General features: G+C 33.5%; 1 protein-coding gene across 19 annotated transcripts in view; it reads left to right on the forward strand.

Annotated features, from left to right (window-relative positions):
- Nucleotides 1-12849, forward strand: part of ADGRL3 (adhesion G protein-coupled receptor L3) — a 757443-nt gene that overhangs the window by 675977 nt on the left and 68617 nt on the right. For all 19 annotated transcript variants that reach the window (XM_053922390.2, XM_045185777.3, XM_053922389.2 and 16 more), the window contains 2 exons: nt 6465-6531; nt 8081-8172. In XM_053922390.2, the coding sequence (XP_053778365.1) occupies nt 6465-6531; nt 8081-8172 (159 nt within the window). The remainder of the gene's footprint in view (nt 1-6464; nt 6532-8080; nt 8173-12849) is intronic.

Genomic DNA, 12849 nt, shown 5'->3' on the forward strand with positions numbered 1-12849 from the left:
CATTGATACATTCTTCAAAATGGATATGTCTGCAAAACATTCTTTGAAATGAAAAAAATCCAGTCACAAAAGATTACACATTATATTATCTCATTTATATGAAATGGTTTCAAGAACTGGGGAGACTGACTATAGGCAGGTACACTTTTCATTTGGGTGCTATGAAAATATTATAAAATGAGACTACAGTGATCATCACACAACTTTAAATATACTAAGCACCCTTGAGCTGTACACTTTTAAAATAGGTCCCTGAACATCATGGTTTTGAACTGTGCAGGCCCACTTATAAGTATAAGATATTTTTAATAAATACTGCAACTGTATTTTCTCTTCATTATGATTTCTTAGTAACATTTTTTCTAGCTTACTTTATTGTAGGAATACATGATATAATATGAAAATATCTGTCAGTCACTGTTCACGTTACCAGTAAGGCTTCTGGTGAACAGGAGGCTATTAGCAGTGAAGTTTTGGGGGGAGTCAAAAAGGTGTACAGGGATGTTTAACTGCACAGGGTCAGTGCCCCAGCCCCTGCGCCATTCAAGGGTCAATGCGATATTGCAATACAACTGTTTTCAAATATTAAAATTTAAAGTGCAAGTACTAAAATTCTTACTAACTTATCAAGAGATGACCTTATAGTTAGAAAGATCTAATATTTTCACTTGAGACATGTTTCAACAATCTGTGCTTTATGCATAGCAAATAAATATCTCATCCGTTCATTGAGAATTTATAATTTTCAACAGAACTAGTTTTTATTTATTTTATAACTTGACTTTTTATTCTTTTTGAGAAACATACAGTAGCCCCACAGACTTCTGAGTCATGTCGACTAGAATAAAATCAGTCTCAACCAACTGTTAGTCATGCATCTGACATAAATAAGTATGCATTAAATTCGAACTATATTTACTGATGCTATTATTTGGTTGATACTGATGCAGAAATACAAATTTTACATTTCATACAGTCATTTAAATTTTAACTATATTTAAAATAAATTGCATTTAAAGCATTAATTTATGAGTAGTGATTACAATTCTTATACAATCGCTTCCTATTAATTTAAGCAACATGGAACTATGGGAATGATTCCAATATTTATCTTAATAATTTATAACAGATAGTGCTGTGCTCACCTTTGTAGTCCAGCATAAAAATGTAGAAACTATTTTGCTGAAAAAATAGCAAAACCCTTATTTAAAAAAATAACTTATTGGAACATGAAGGTAACATAATTTATATTTGATATATGAGAGCTACTTTTGAATTCTAAGATCCAACACTGTAGCTGGACCAATCAGTCTAGTCTTGACTACAGCTGATCACTTTCTGGTCCTGCCTCACTTGCCAACCTTTTTTTCCAGTTCATGCTCTTGTTCACAAATTATTTCAAGATGAGATGTCTGACTATGCTGTGATGAAAATGGGATTTTAAAATTCTTAATAGATATATTATTCAATAAGCTTAGAACTAAAGTAATTTTATGCTTGGAGTATGTGTCAGTCCCTTTTCCTCTTTTCTCACCCCAATCTTGATAGATATATGTAGTACAAATAGAGACTTGCACTGTTACAGAAAAAAATTATGTCGTTTACAAACTCTCATAAACAGACTAATATAATGAAGTCTTTCAGATTCCACTGTCTAATAATAGCCAGAAAGTTTTTACTGGTTATGTTTGAAAACAAGGGCAGTTTAGTCTTTGATTTAGGGTCCTATAGAAAAAGTAGCAAATAACATTGTTAATTTACATTACTCCAGAAAATCTGTTAATAGTCAAATGTCTACTCTGATAAGAGTATTTTAAACAGGCAAGAAAATACAATGTCTGAAATCAACTTAATGTTACTACATTAAACATGCTAACTTTGAACAGGGAACTATATTCTGGTACTGTTGCTAGTATCTAAAAGCATTTTAAAACATATGTTTTGAGTGATATTTATATATATGGGGTAATTGACCTGACCTAACCATTTTCCTGAATACAGATTCAGAAATGACTGATAATAATGAAATCATGAGGAATAGTTTATTAGTAAAAGAGAATAACTTTAAAAGTATAGTTTTCTATTGTCCTACTTTGGGAAATTAATTTGGTTCATTATTTAATTTTTCTCTATTTTGTATAAACAGAAAGGTGATCTTTACTGGATTAGTAATTTATATTTTTTGTGGGAGATTTATCCAGATATCAGCATCTTCACCATTTAATTTGTAATGATGCTTCTTATATTTTGGAAGAGAATAATTCTGGAAAAAATAATAAATTATCCTTGTGGATTAGCTCCATTTCTTTAGTGTGTTAAGCTAATAAACTTGCATTAATGCAATAAGAATTTATTATACGAGGTCTGTCCAGAAGGTATCTATCCACATACTATGAAAAACAGAGACATTTATTGAAGAAGACACAAGATACAAGAAACATTGTACACAGGACAATGATGCCTCAGTCCCCTTCCGAGTAGGCACCTTGGGACCTCACACAATTCTCCCAATCACCATCAGCTGTCCTGTCATATTTTCCTGAATCTCATCAGTAGTCTGAAATCTCTTCCCTTTCAAAGGTGATTTTAGTTTTGGGAAAAAAACAGAAGTCGTAGGGTGCTAAATCTGGGCTGTAGGGGAGCTAAGTCACCTGGGTGATCTGATGTTTGGCTAAAAAAATTCTGTAAGACATGTGATGCGTGAATGGGTATGTTGTAGTGGTGAAGCTGTCAATCAGCAGTCGCCCACACTGTGGCCCTCTGAATCATCCCCAAAGTTTCCACATAGGAATGTTCAGGCTTAACACAAAATTTGATGCAGATTTGTTGCTCTACCTGCTCAGTCATTTTGGATGAGACAGCCACACAGTACACATCCTTACTCAATGGCATCTACCACCCCACTGACTAGGACAGCGAAGTTGTCATTTGAACACATGTGCATTCCAATCCACTCTCCTCGGCTGCCAGGTTACACTGATGCCATGCAAACTGTTCTTGTTATATTAACAATGGCCAAGCTTTTTCCTGACAGACCTCACATATATATAACTATATATGCTGCTTTTATAATTTAAAGAAAATGATACAAAAGTAATTTTAATAACATCTTTGCATTAAACTTTTTAAAAACTAAAGATTTATGGTATATGACAAGTGCTCCTATGAATTACAGAATGCATCTGTTGTCATACAATTTATTTTCAGTATTGCTTCAAATAAACAGGTAGTGGGGTCAGAACTCTCTTGCTTTTTGAACTGCAAGTCATCTCTTTTCTTATAGTACTACTGTAAACATAAATTATAGATTATACACATATGACTGAGTTTCATTTATAAAAGAAAGACACATTAAAAATTAACAAGAATGGCATGTTATAATCAATTATTTAACAAAATAAATTGTGTTCTTCAATAGCAGGCCTGTCTGGCCATTTGTGAGCTGGACTGTATTGTGCTTAGTGCAATAAGTCATTCTTTTAGTATTTGTTTTACTAATCTGTCCTTGTCTTGTCTTAACCAGTGATTTTGCATTGCATCCAAGTGACATTTCATAGCCAGGGGTTATAGCATACTATGAAGTGGGATATATGTGCCCGGGCATGTAATCTGTACCAGATGTGATGTAACATACATGTAATACAGGGCACCTTCATCTTTAAGCCAGAGTGAATTGTTTTTACATCCACACAGGGAACTCAGGGACAGAATCATGGAAACTTTTAAGGTAGTTAATGGGAAAGAGAGGAAATACAAAGAGCTTTGAGAAAGCAGCACGTGGCCAAAAACAACAGCAGGTGTGGCCATATGGCGACCACATTAGAAAAGGGACCCTTGCCACACCGCCTTTCAGAAGACAGTCAAGACCAGGCAGCTCTCCGGGAAGGAGGGTTTACTTAGTGCATTTTAAGTGTTTCATATTGCCTCTTTCACTGCTCATATCTGAAGGGAATTTAAATCTATTGCAGAAAGTAGAAGTTGAAGAATTTTCTTAAAGAGTAAAATTAGTAACTTCTAAATGATTTCACATCCACATTTAGAGATAACTATGCCAAAAACACATTAATTTCAAAATAAAGCATTTGCTAAGCTGAGATTGTTTTAAAAAGTGTAAAACATTATAATGTTAAGATTTAGTTTATTAAAATTTACATTATATTATTTTAATGAAATATTTAATAAGATTTTTATAATTTGAAATTCCCTGCTTAGGCAAAGATACCCTTTAATAATGTAAGTAAAATTATTTCTCAAGAAGTCCATAAGCTGCAGCATTTTCAGAAGTTCTTGAAGTGTTTTCTTTTAAAAAGACTTTGCTGAAAACCTATTTTAATTCTCAGATTGGGTTTCAAAAACTTGTTTGACCTACAAAAGAACAGGGCCTGTACCATTAACATTCATTCTTAAATGTAATATTAGTATGGTACCATGCTATAATTTCAGCAACATTCTTGGCGTGCATGTGTGTGTTCTGATCTGGGAAAATGTCCCTGCTTTATGCTTTGTCCTTTACTTTTCTTATCTTTGAGGGAAAACGTGGTCATTGTTGAGAATGTAGAGAGACCCATGAATATTCCCACTGCTCTGGTCTCCCTTCTGCCCATACACATCTCTATTATGGTAACGAACTATTCTATGGTCAGAATGAAGACAGTGTTCATATTTCTACCTGAGAGTCTCTGGTTTCTTTCTGCTTATTGGAAGCACCACACTCTTACTTTCCATGCCCCAGTTTTTTTAATAAAGGCACAAAAAAAGATAACCAATTACTTAACCTAATAGTTAATAGTTTAAATATTGATTGTTTCCCTAATAGTGTTTTTCCCCCCAGATAGGATTGTTATATCTATTTTGAATAAAGAGAAGTCATCTGTGTAAAAACCATGAACTTGTAGTCAGTTTCTTATTGGAACACAAATATTATACTTCTGTTAAAATTAGTTTACATATATTTTACCTACACGGCATCCATATTTTGTTGACTTGAGGTTGATTTTTTTCAGGGAATATGGGAATTTTTTGCTTAAAGACCTGGCTTTGAACCTTTTATGATTTTAAAAGTCACATATAAGTTTTAAAAATCATAAACATCATTGTTCCTATCAATCAGATGTTAAAAATATTAGTATTTTGGCACATCGCTTTCAGGAATTATTAGAATAAAACATGGCTGAAGCTCCTTTGGTTCACTTCTAATTCTTCCTACTCTCATGTGAGAGGCAACTACTAAATGAGTTTGGTTATTTTCCCCCTTTCAATTAAAAAAATATATATCACACACATACATGTATCTGTCAAAAATTTATTACCTTAAGTATGTATATATACAGTTCAAAGGTATGGGGTATAAATTATTCATGTTACCTTTTCACTTAAATTTGTTATGGTGATCAATGCTACTGACATAAAGATCTACTTCCTCCCTTTTAAGAGTTGTGTAACATTACATCATATGAATTGGAAACATTTTATTTACCTATTTCTCTGTTGATGGACATTTTTGAATTCCTTTCTTCGTAGCTTTTCTAGTATTCCATTATTCCCAATATTTAAATAATATTTTTATTTAAAAAGCAGTACATTTATATACTTTAGATATAAGTTTTAGACCACTTAGCAAGTTACCCTTGAATAGTTTCAGCTGGAGATGTTTTATTTTTAAATTATGCCTCCAATATAGCAAAATGGCAAATAATTCAAGATATGATTTTTAACATCAAATGTAATTTGTTCAAAATTTACATTAATCTTTCTCATAACTAGTCACTTCCATTTTGTCTTCCTGTCATCCCGAAGAATGAAAATGTAATTTCCCAGAGGCTGTAAGAATTGGGGAGTATTAAATGTAGCTGAAATTAAGTGATTAATAATTTACTTTGGGTCATGAATCAACTTCATGGGATGCTAAGGATCATTTGAGACCCCAGAAGCACTAGCGGTAACAATGCACTTTTTAAGACTCAAGAACTCTCAAAGGTTGGCTGCCCAACCTAATTAAACTTCAATCTTCTGATAGCAAATTTATTTCTTCTTTGTACAGAATGTCCTGAGATCTTCTTGACAGGAAAATGTCACTTTGCCTGACAGCTGACAGACAGGTTATGCAGCACCCTAATTGGAGAGAAAAGGATAGCTTAAAGCTCCTCGATTTAATGGCTGCATGTATGGCTTTTTCTTTCTTCCTTTTTCTTTTTTTTACGGTTTCTATGACAGACAAAGGCTTTAGCAAATAGGCTCTGTGCCATTTTTTCCTGCTTCCTCCAGGGGTAATTATCTTACTCCATCAATAGTGCTGTCAGAAATTGGGCAAGTAATTCAGCATTTAAATGAACAAGCAATGTAATATTTCCTGTCTCCCAGTGGAATGCTTTGCAGCTCACATTCTTCTCTGTCACTCGCTCACTTTTGATGTATATCCCATAACCAGTCCTTGAGTGCCTTCTCTCCCTTGTGTTTCATTGCAGATGTTGGCTCCGACTTGACACCTACTTCATTTGGAGTTTTATAGGACCAGCGACCTTGATAATTATGGTAAGAACTCCTAATTAACTATGTTTTCCAGGTCAAGAAATAAAGCTTTCAATATCCCTGTACCGACTATGTTTAATTTACATAGATTAATTTGGGGAAAGCCTATACTTATTTGACCCTACATAACTCAAGCAATTAGACACTCATTATAGTCTACTTTTATATTCGTAAAATATTTAACCAAAACCACTGGGAGAAGAAAACATGCATTTGCGAGTTTATGCACCGCTGTGGCTCCTGAGGAGCCTGAGCTTACAGAATCCATTTGGTTTTGTAGATTTTTGAATAATGATGACTTTAAGTTTGACCAACATTGCAGTTCCAAATGGATAATTTGAAGCATGGATTGAACCAAAAATTGGAAAAGTGGCAAAATATCGTACTGATTTTTAATATAAATCTTGAAATTTTAAAATTTAAAACAATTTCATGTAAAAATGCCACAAGCAAGCATTTTGGAGTCATTCTTTTTGTCGTCATTTTTAAATGCATAATATCTTGATTTCAAATATGAATTATTTATCCTCATTTAGATATAATTGTGAGTATCATTTACAGACTTAATAATTAAAAATACAAAGTCATTATCCATGTTTTGAAAAAAATAGCCTCAGTTTTGAGTGAAGTATTGAAAAGTCATTTTCTGAAATCCTTTGGGCCAGGTATATTTTGAAATTCAGACATTTTTTTCAGACTTTATAAAGGTAATAAGGTATGTGTACTGCATATTATATGTTATCTCTAGTGGGAAATAAGCAGTTGCCCCAAATCAAACATATCAACCAATACTCACAGGTGAGACTAGGCAAGAGTCTGAAACCAAACAGTAGTAATTCAGCAGGAAAAAAAAATATGAAAAGTTAAGATATGAAAAGTTAAAAGTTATGTCCATTCAAATTAGGTCTCCCACCAACTGGGTTTCATTCAGGTTAGTTTTTTTGGCTACCAGTGAATTTTTTTTAACTTTTACTTTCTTAGGCTTTTTGAATGTGATAAAAGATTGCAACCCTGTATTACTTAAAGAGCTTCTGTGGGACTTAGTATTGGATTTTCTTAGTCTCCCCAAATCCAAGTTCTGGAATATATAAACAATTAAGGTCATCAAGGGCAATTTGACATGGTGGTTTTCTATAGTTTACATATATATGGTATATGGGATTTACACTGGAAGTGTTTGTTTTATATTGTTTTAAGTTATATACTCTGACTTCAGTAATATAACAACCTCATTGCATGCCCCTTCTACTTTAATCCTGCTTGTTTTAACATCAGAATTTAACCAGAATTTTATAACCCTTTTACCCATTGGCTCAAAACTAGATCAATTTTAGTATTTGTGTATACTTGGCATAACAGTGCTTTGTACCTCATTGGTATTCCAATTCCCCAAACTGGCTTCTTGCCTTTACTAAAAGACTAGGCAATCATCTATGATCCAATTTCTTTAAAAGTGTAGTGAGAGCTAATTTCCCAGAACAACTCATCTGTTACGTTGAATAGACTTACTTTACTCCGGTTATGGTACATAACAGTACCTTTTACATTTCAGCTTAATGTAATCTTCCTTGGGATTGCTTTATATAAAATGTTTCATCACACTGCCATTCTGAAACCTGAATCGGGCTGTCTTGATAATATCAAGTAAGTGATTTTTCTTTTTTCTTTCCTTTTTTTCAAGCTGCCTTACTTTGATACACTAAACCATCCTTGCTTTTAATTGTATTGAAATCTTACGACAAAATGATAAAAATCAGTGTGTTGTCTTTGCTGAATAAAATCATTTATTGACTATTAAGGTAACTTGATCTGCCTGAAAATGAGTATAATGAAGCTCTGTCTTCAAGGAAACACCCCCAACTCTGATTTACAGCATGATAAGATGTTAATATATACATTTGTTTATTTTGTTCTGAAAGCAAATGTGACGTTTCTGGATCCAGGCAGAGTATTATTTCTTAGAGGGATAAGGGCATCCATTCCCAACATTCCATGTCCCCATCAGAACAATGTGAAGAGAGCCAGTTGGTGGCATCTGTGAGTACCAGAAGGGGGCTTTTACACCACAGAGATGAGCCCCCCAATTATTAATCTGGCCATGTATACAGGAACTGTTATACAGATGCCCATCTCCTCTGCGGTAGGAAGAGAAACTTTCATTTGGGATGTAAATATATGGTTCAGGCTTTACCTCCCCTCCCCTTTGAAATGTTAACCTTTTTACCTCATGGGAAGTAAATCCCTCCAGATGTCTGTCACCACCTACTCAGTCGCTAAATCATCTTGTAACTTCCCAGGTTGGCCTTTTAACCCAGACTCCACTTGTCTGTGTACGGAAAACCCTAGCCATGCAGATGTATGAAAATATTCACATTATTTCCACCTTAGTAGTACTTCCTTTGTATATATAAAGAAGCTAATTTACATTTTCTGAAAAGAAATACAGTTCCTTGGTATAACCAAAATATTTATCTTGTTCCTTTAGAGTCTATGACATTTGAGAAAGACAAATACTTTCAGATGTATTTTGGTCATTAATATATATTGTATATTAAATTGCCTTTGTATATAACCTGTCTGTGTGTTAATTTGGTTAAATGTTTGGATTTAAATGAATGTACTTTCTGAAATTTCCTGAGGTCACCTATGATTTTCATGTGCTGCCGACATTCTCCTTGAATGACTCAGAGAGCAGCTCTGTCACCCATTTTCCATCTTTCTACATTGAGTGCCTGACATAGTTCCTTGCCCATAGGAGAGCCTCAGTGAATGTCTACAGAATAAATTAGTACATTAAAGACTTTAGTGACAAAAGTATATTGACATTAAGTGATTCAGTTTGTTGCATCTGCCTGAATTAATTGAGAAGGATAGCTAAGGAATTAGAATATAATAAAATAATGGCGTAAACTAAAAATTATCTACTGTATATCATAGTCTTTTGTAAGTCTTAATAATACTTAGTTGAGATAATGGTCATCATGCTGTTGATCTGTGTACAATCAGACTGCCCTTCAAATGTCGTTTAAAAACAGCTCTGGTTGGTGTGGCTCAGTGGATTGAGCACCACCCTGCGAAACAAAGGGTTGCCAGTTTGATTCCTAGTCAGGGCACATGCCTGGGTTGTGGGCCAGGTCCCCAGTAGGGGGTGCACGAGAGGCAACCACACATTGATGTTTCTCTCTCTCTTTCTCCCTCCCTTCCCCTCTGTCTAAAATTAAATAAATAAAATCTTTTTAAACATCAAATGTAGTTAGAAAACAAAAACAAAAATATGTAGCTTTAGTTCCTTGGACTATATCAGAAAAAGGTCATGGACTTAGTGCAATCATGTGTTTTAAAAGATAGATTTGTTCTCTCTTTATTCATATATATTTCTCTCAGTAGTATGAAATAACTATGATATTACTATTTAGAAAAACAAACATACAAAAGGAAATAATTACATAGTGACACTGATGGCATCCAGCTTTGTATTTCAAATTAAAGCCTTAAATAAGAAAACCTTGATTAGAAAATTCTGTCTAAACTGCTCCATACTATAGAAACTTCAGAAAGTTTGTTTAACCTTACTTAGCCTCCCTGTCCTATTTAAAATGGCATAATAGTGCAACATATCCAAGCATCAAATGAGCAGAGGAAATCAAACAGCTTGTGATGATGATGCTTTTTAAAAAGTCAATAAGGCAAAGAGAGAAAATGGGTACTTTATTAGAAAATGTATAGAAGGTAGTTAGTTTTAAGATGTAAGAAATGTGAAGATGGATATGCAAATGGGGAATAACAAAGAATAGAGTGGGCAGACATTTAAGAAAGGGAATTGTTGTTACCGTTGTGACCTAAAGAACTGTAGGAAATGAGAGCCAGAACCACGGTAAAGGAGCTCTGTGACTTTCAATTACATGAAGGACCCTTTTCCAGAGTCACCAAAAGCGAGGGAGGAGGACCATTTTCCACTGAGACTGGATGAAATAAATAAGTGTGATGTAGACATGTTCGAACCATCATAGGACAGTTAATTGAGGGATTTCTGCCTATTCCTCTCAATGAAGTAGGAAAGATGGTCATCTATAGGATATATGGGACTATTGAAGATAGATAATAAGAAAGTAAATGTATCTTAGGACTTTCCAGAATCTGAAGGACATTTCATTTTATTTAAAATATGCTATTTAAGAAGTGCATGTAAATAAATTAATAGGGCATAACTGATCAGAAAAGAAGAATTTAAGACAACTAATAATGATTTTGAACATTAAGCAAAACACAAAATTTGTCGTTTAAAAATTTTGAACAAAAATAAGTATTTGTATTTTTAAATGGTATGGGCAATGTGAGAATATTCTTTTTAAAAATATAAATATCATTTCTCTAGAAAGTCTTTTTTTGAGTACATGAGACAGAGCATAGAAGTTAATAATATTTACTTGCTTTGGTTTTCTATAATTTTATAAAGTGAGGAATAAGACAGACCACTTTGTTCAGTTTATTAAAAGAAAAGAATACCATATAAGACCTTCTAGTAGTTGTTGTCTTTCTAAAACAATTCCTTCATTTTCCAAAATCTGTATTGCTTTTACTATACATGTTCTTACACACCAAATATCTCCTCTACCGGAAATATGTTTGCTGCTCCCTAATTCACTGCCACCATTTCCTTTTAGGCCACCATCAACTCCTTACAGAGCCACGGCAGTGGTCCCCTCACTGCTTTCCCCATATTGATTCTTGCCTCTTGGGTAAAACTCTTCAGTGACTTCCGGTTACTGTTGCATGAAAGTCCAGATCCCCTACAAAGGTCTAATAAGCATTCCTGATCTGGTTGTTCCATTCTTTCTTCAGCCTCTTTTTGATCCGTGTGTCCCTCTGGCCATTCTAGATGTGTTTCTTTGGCTTCATGTTTTATCCCTGCTGTGCTTCTACTGATGTTCTCCTCCCTAATCCTATACCTTCCTGACTCTGATTGACTGTAATTTAATTATCATTTGAAAAATAATTGAATTATGTTTTAATTCCAAATTTACTTCGCTCATTATAAACACATTTGATTTTAAGTATAGAATATTCATTTGACTTGCTCATTACTATACTAATGCTATACTCTGGAAAAAATAAACAAATAAAGTGAATTATGTAATATGATCAAAGAGGAAATGAGGTATGCCAGTTTTTAAATTTTACTGGAAATAATTAAATTTAAACAATATTTTCTACTTGCTATTTGTTTACTTGTACTTTGTCTATTTTTCGTCAAAATAGGTAATTATATTTGGAAGAATAAAATAATTCCAATCGTTTAAACTTTTTGGTTGAATTATTGACAAGTTGAAATTGGAGCTTACAGTAATCGTTGCAAAAATGTAACCTAATTTTGAAAATATGTATGTAAATGTGAATACAACAATGACTGACTTGTTACTAGCACAAAATTAACTTATGGTATCACTGAAGTGTTACAACATATAAAGCTTTAATTCTTGAGCCAGCATTTAGGGCAATCCTGACATTTATCTATATTTAAAACATAAATTGACGTTTCTGTACTTACCAACTAAATCTACTTTTAGAAAATGTATTTAATCACATCATAAGTACTTTGAAAACTAAAAAGTAATAATAAAAAGTTTTAGGACTAAGAAAGAAAATTGGTACCTCTATGGAGGGACTAGTAATGTACTGGATTTCTGTCTCCTGTGTCTCTCCCTTTTCCCTTTCCCATGGACTGACTTCTGTATCCAGACTTCCATTTTGTCTTAGCCATTTTTTGATCTGATCCCTCCCTGTAACTTAGGTTTTACTTGAGTGATGGGTCAGCAAACACATTGTCAGATGGTTTAAACAAATACCTTTCACTTTCCTTCTTCCTTCTTTTCTTTCCTATTTCAGAAAATTTCAGATATTCCCTGGGCTCTAGTGGCTAATGGAAGACCTTAGAGAGGAGGAATAACTGTAGTGTCAGACACATCTGGGTTTCAATTTCTGTTCGGTCCTGTAAGGATTATATGATCGTGCAAGTTACATTATGGCTCTTTGTCTCAGTATCGCCTCAGCTTCAGGAATAATTGTACCTGCATGCTCCTAGCAGAGTGGTAATTATATACAATCATACATGTAAAGCATACAGCATGTAATTTAACACCCATATAGGATGGTTTTATTATTTTTAACACTCTATGTGGAAATATATTGCTGTGATTGGTCCTTAGTGCTTTCATCATGGAATTTGCTCAGCCTCTTATTAAAACCCCATTAAAAATTGATTGACTTTGTATACTATATGGTGTCATTAAGAAGTCACATGACCTGATTCCATTTTTATTA

Source organism: Desmodus rotundus, chromosome 4, assembly GCF_022682495.2.
Source record: "Desmodus rotundus isolate HL8 chromosome 4, HLdesRot8A.1, whole genome shotgun sequence".
Taxonomy (NCBI): domain Eukaryota; kingdom Metazoa; phylum Chordata; class Mammalia; order Chiroptera; family Phyllostomidae; genus Desmodus; species Desmodus rotundus.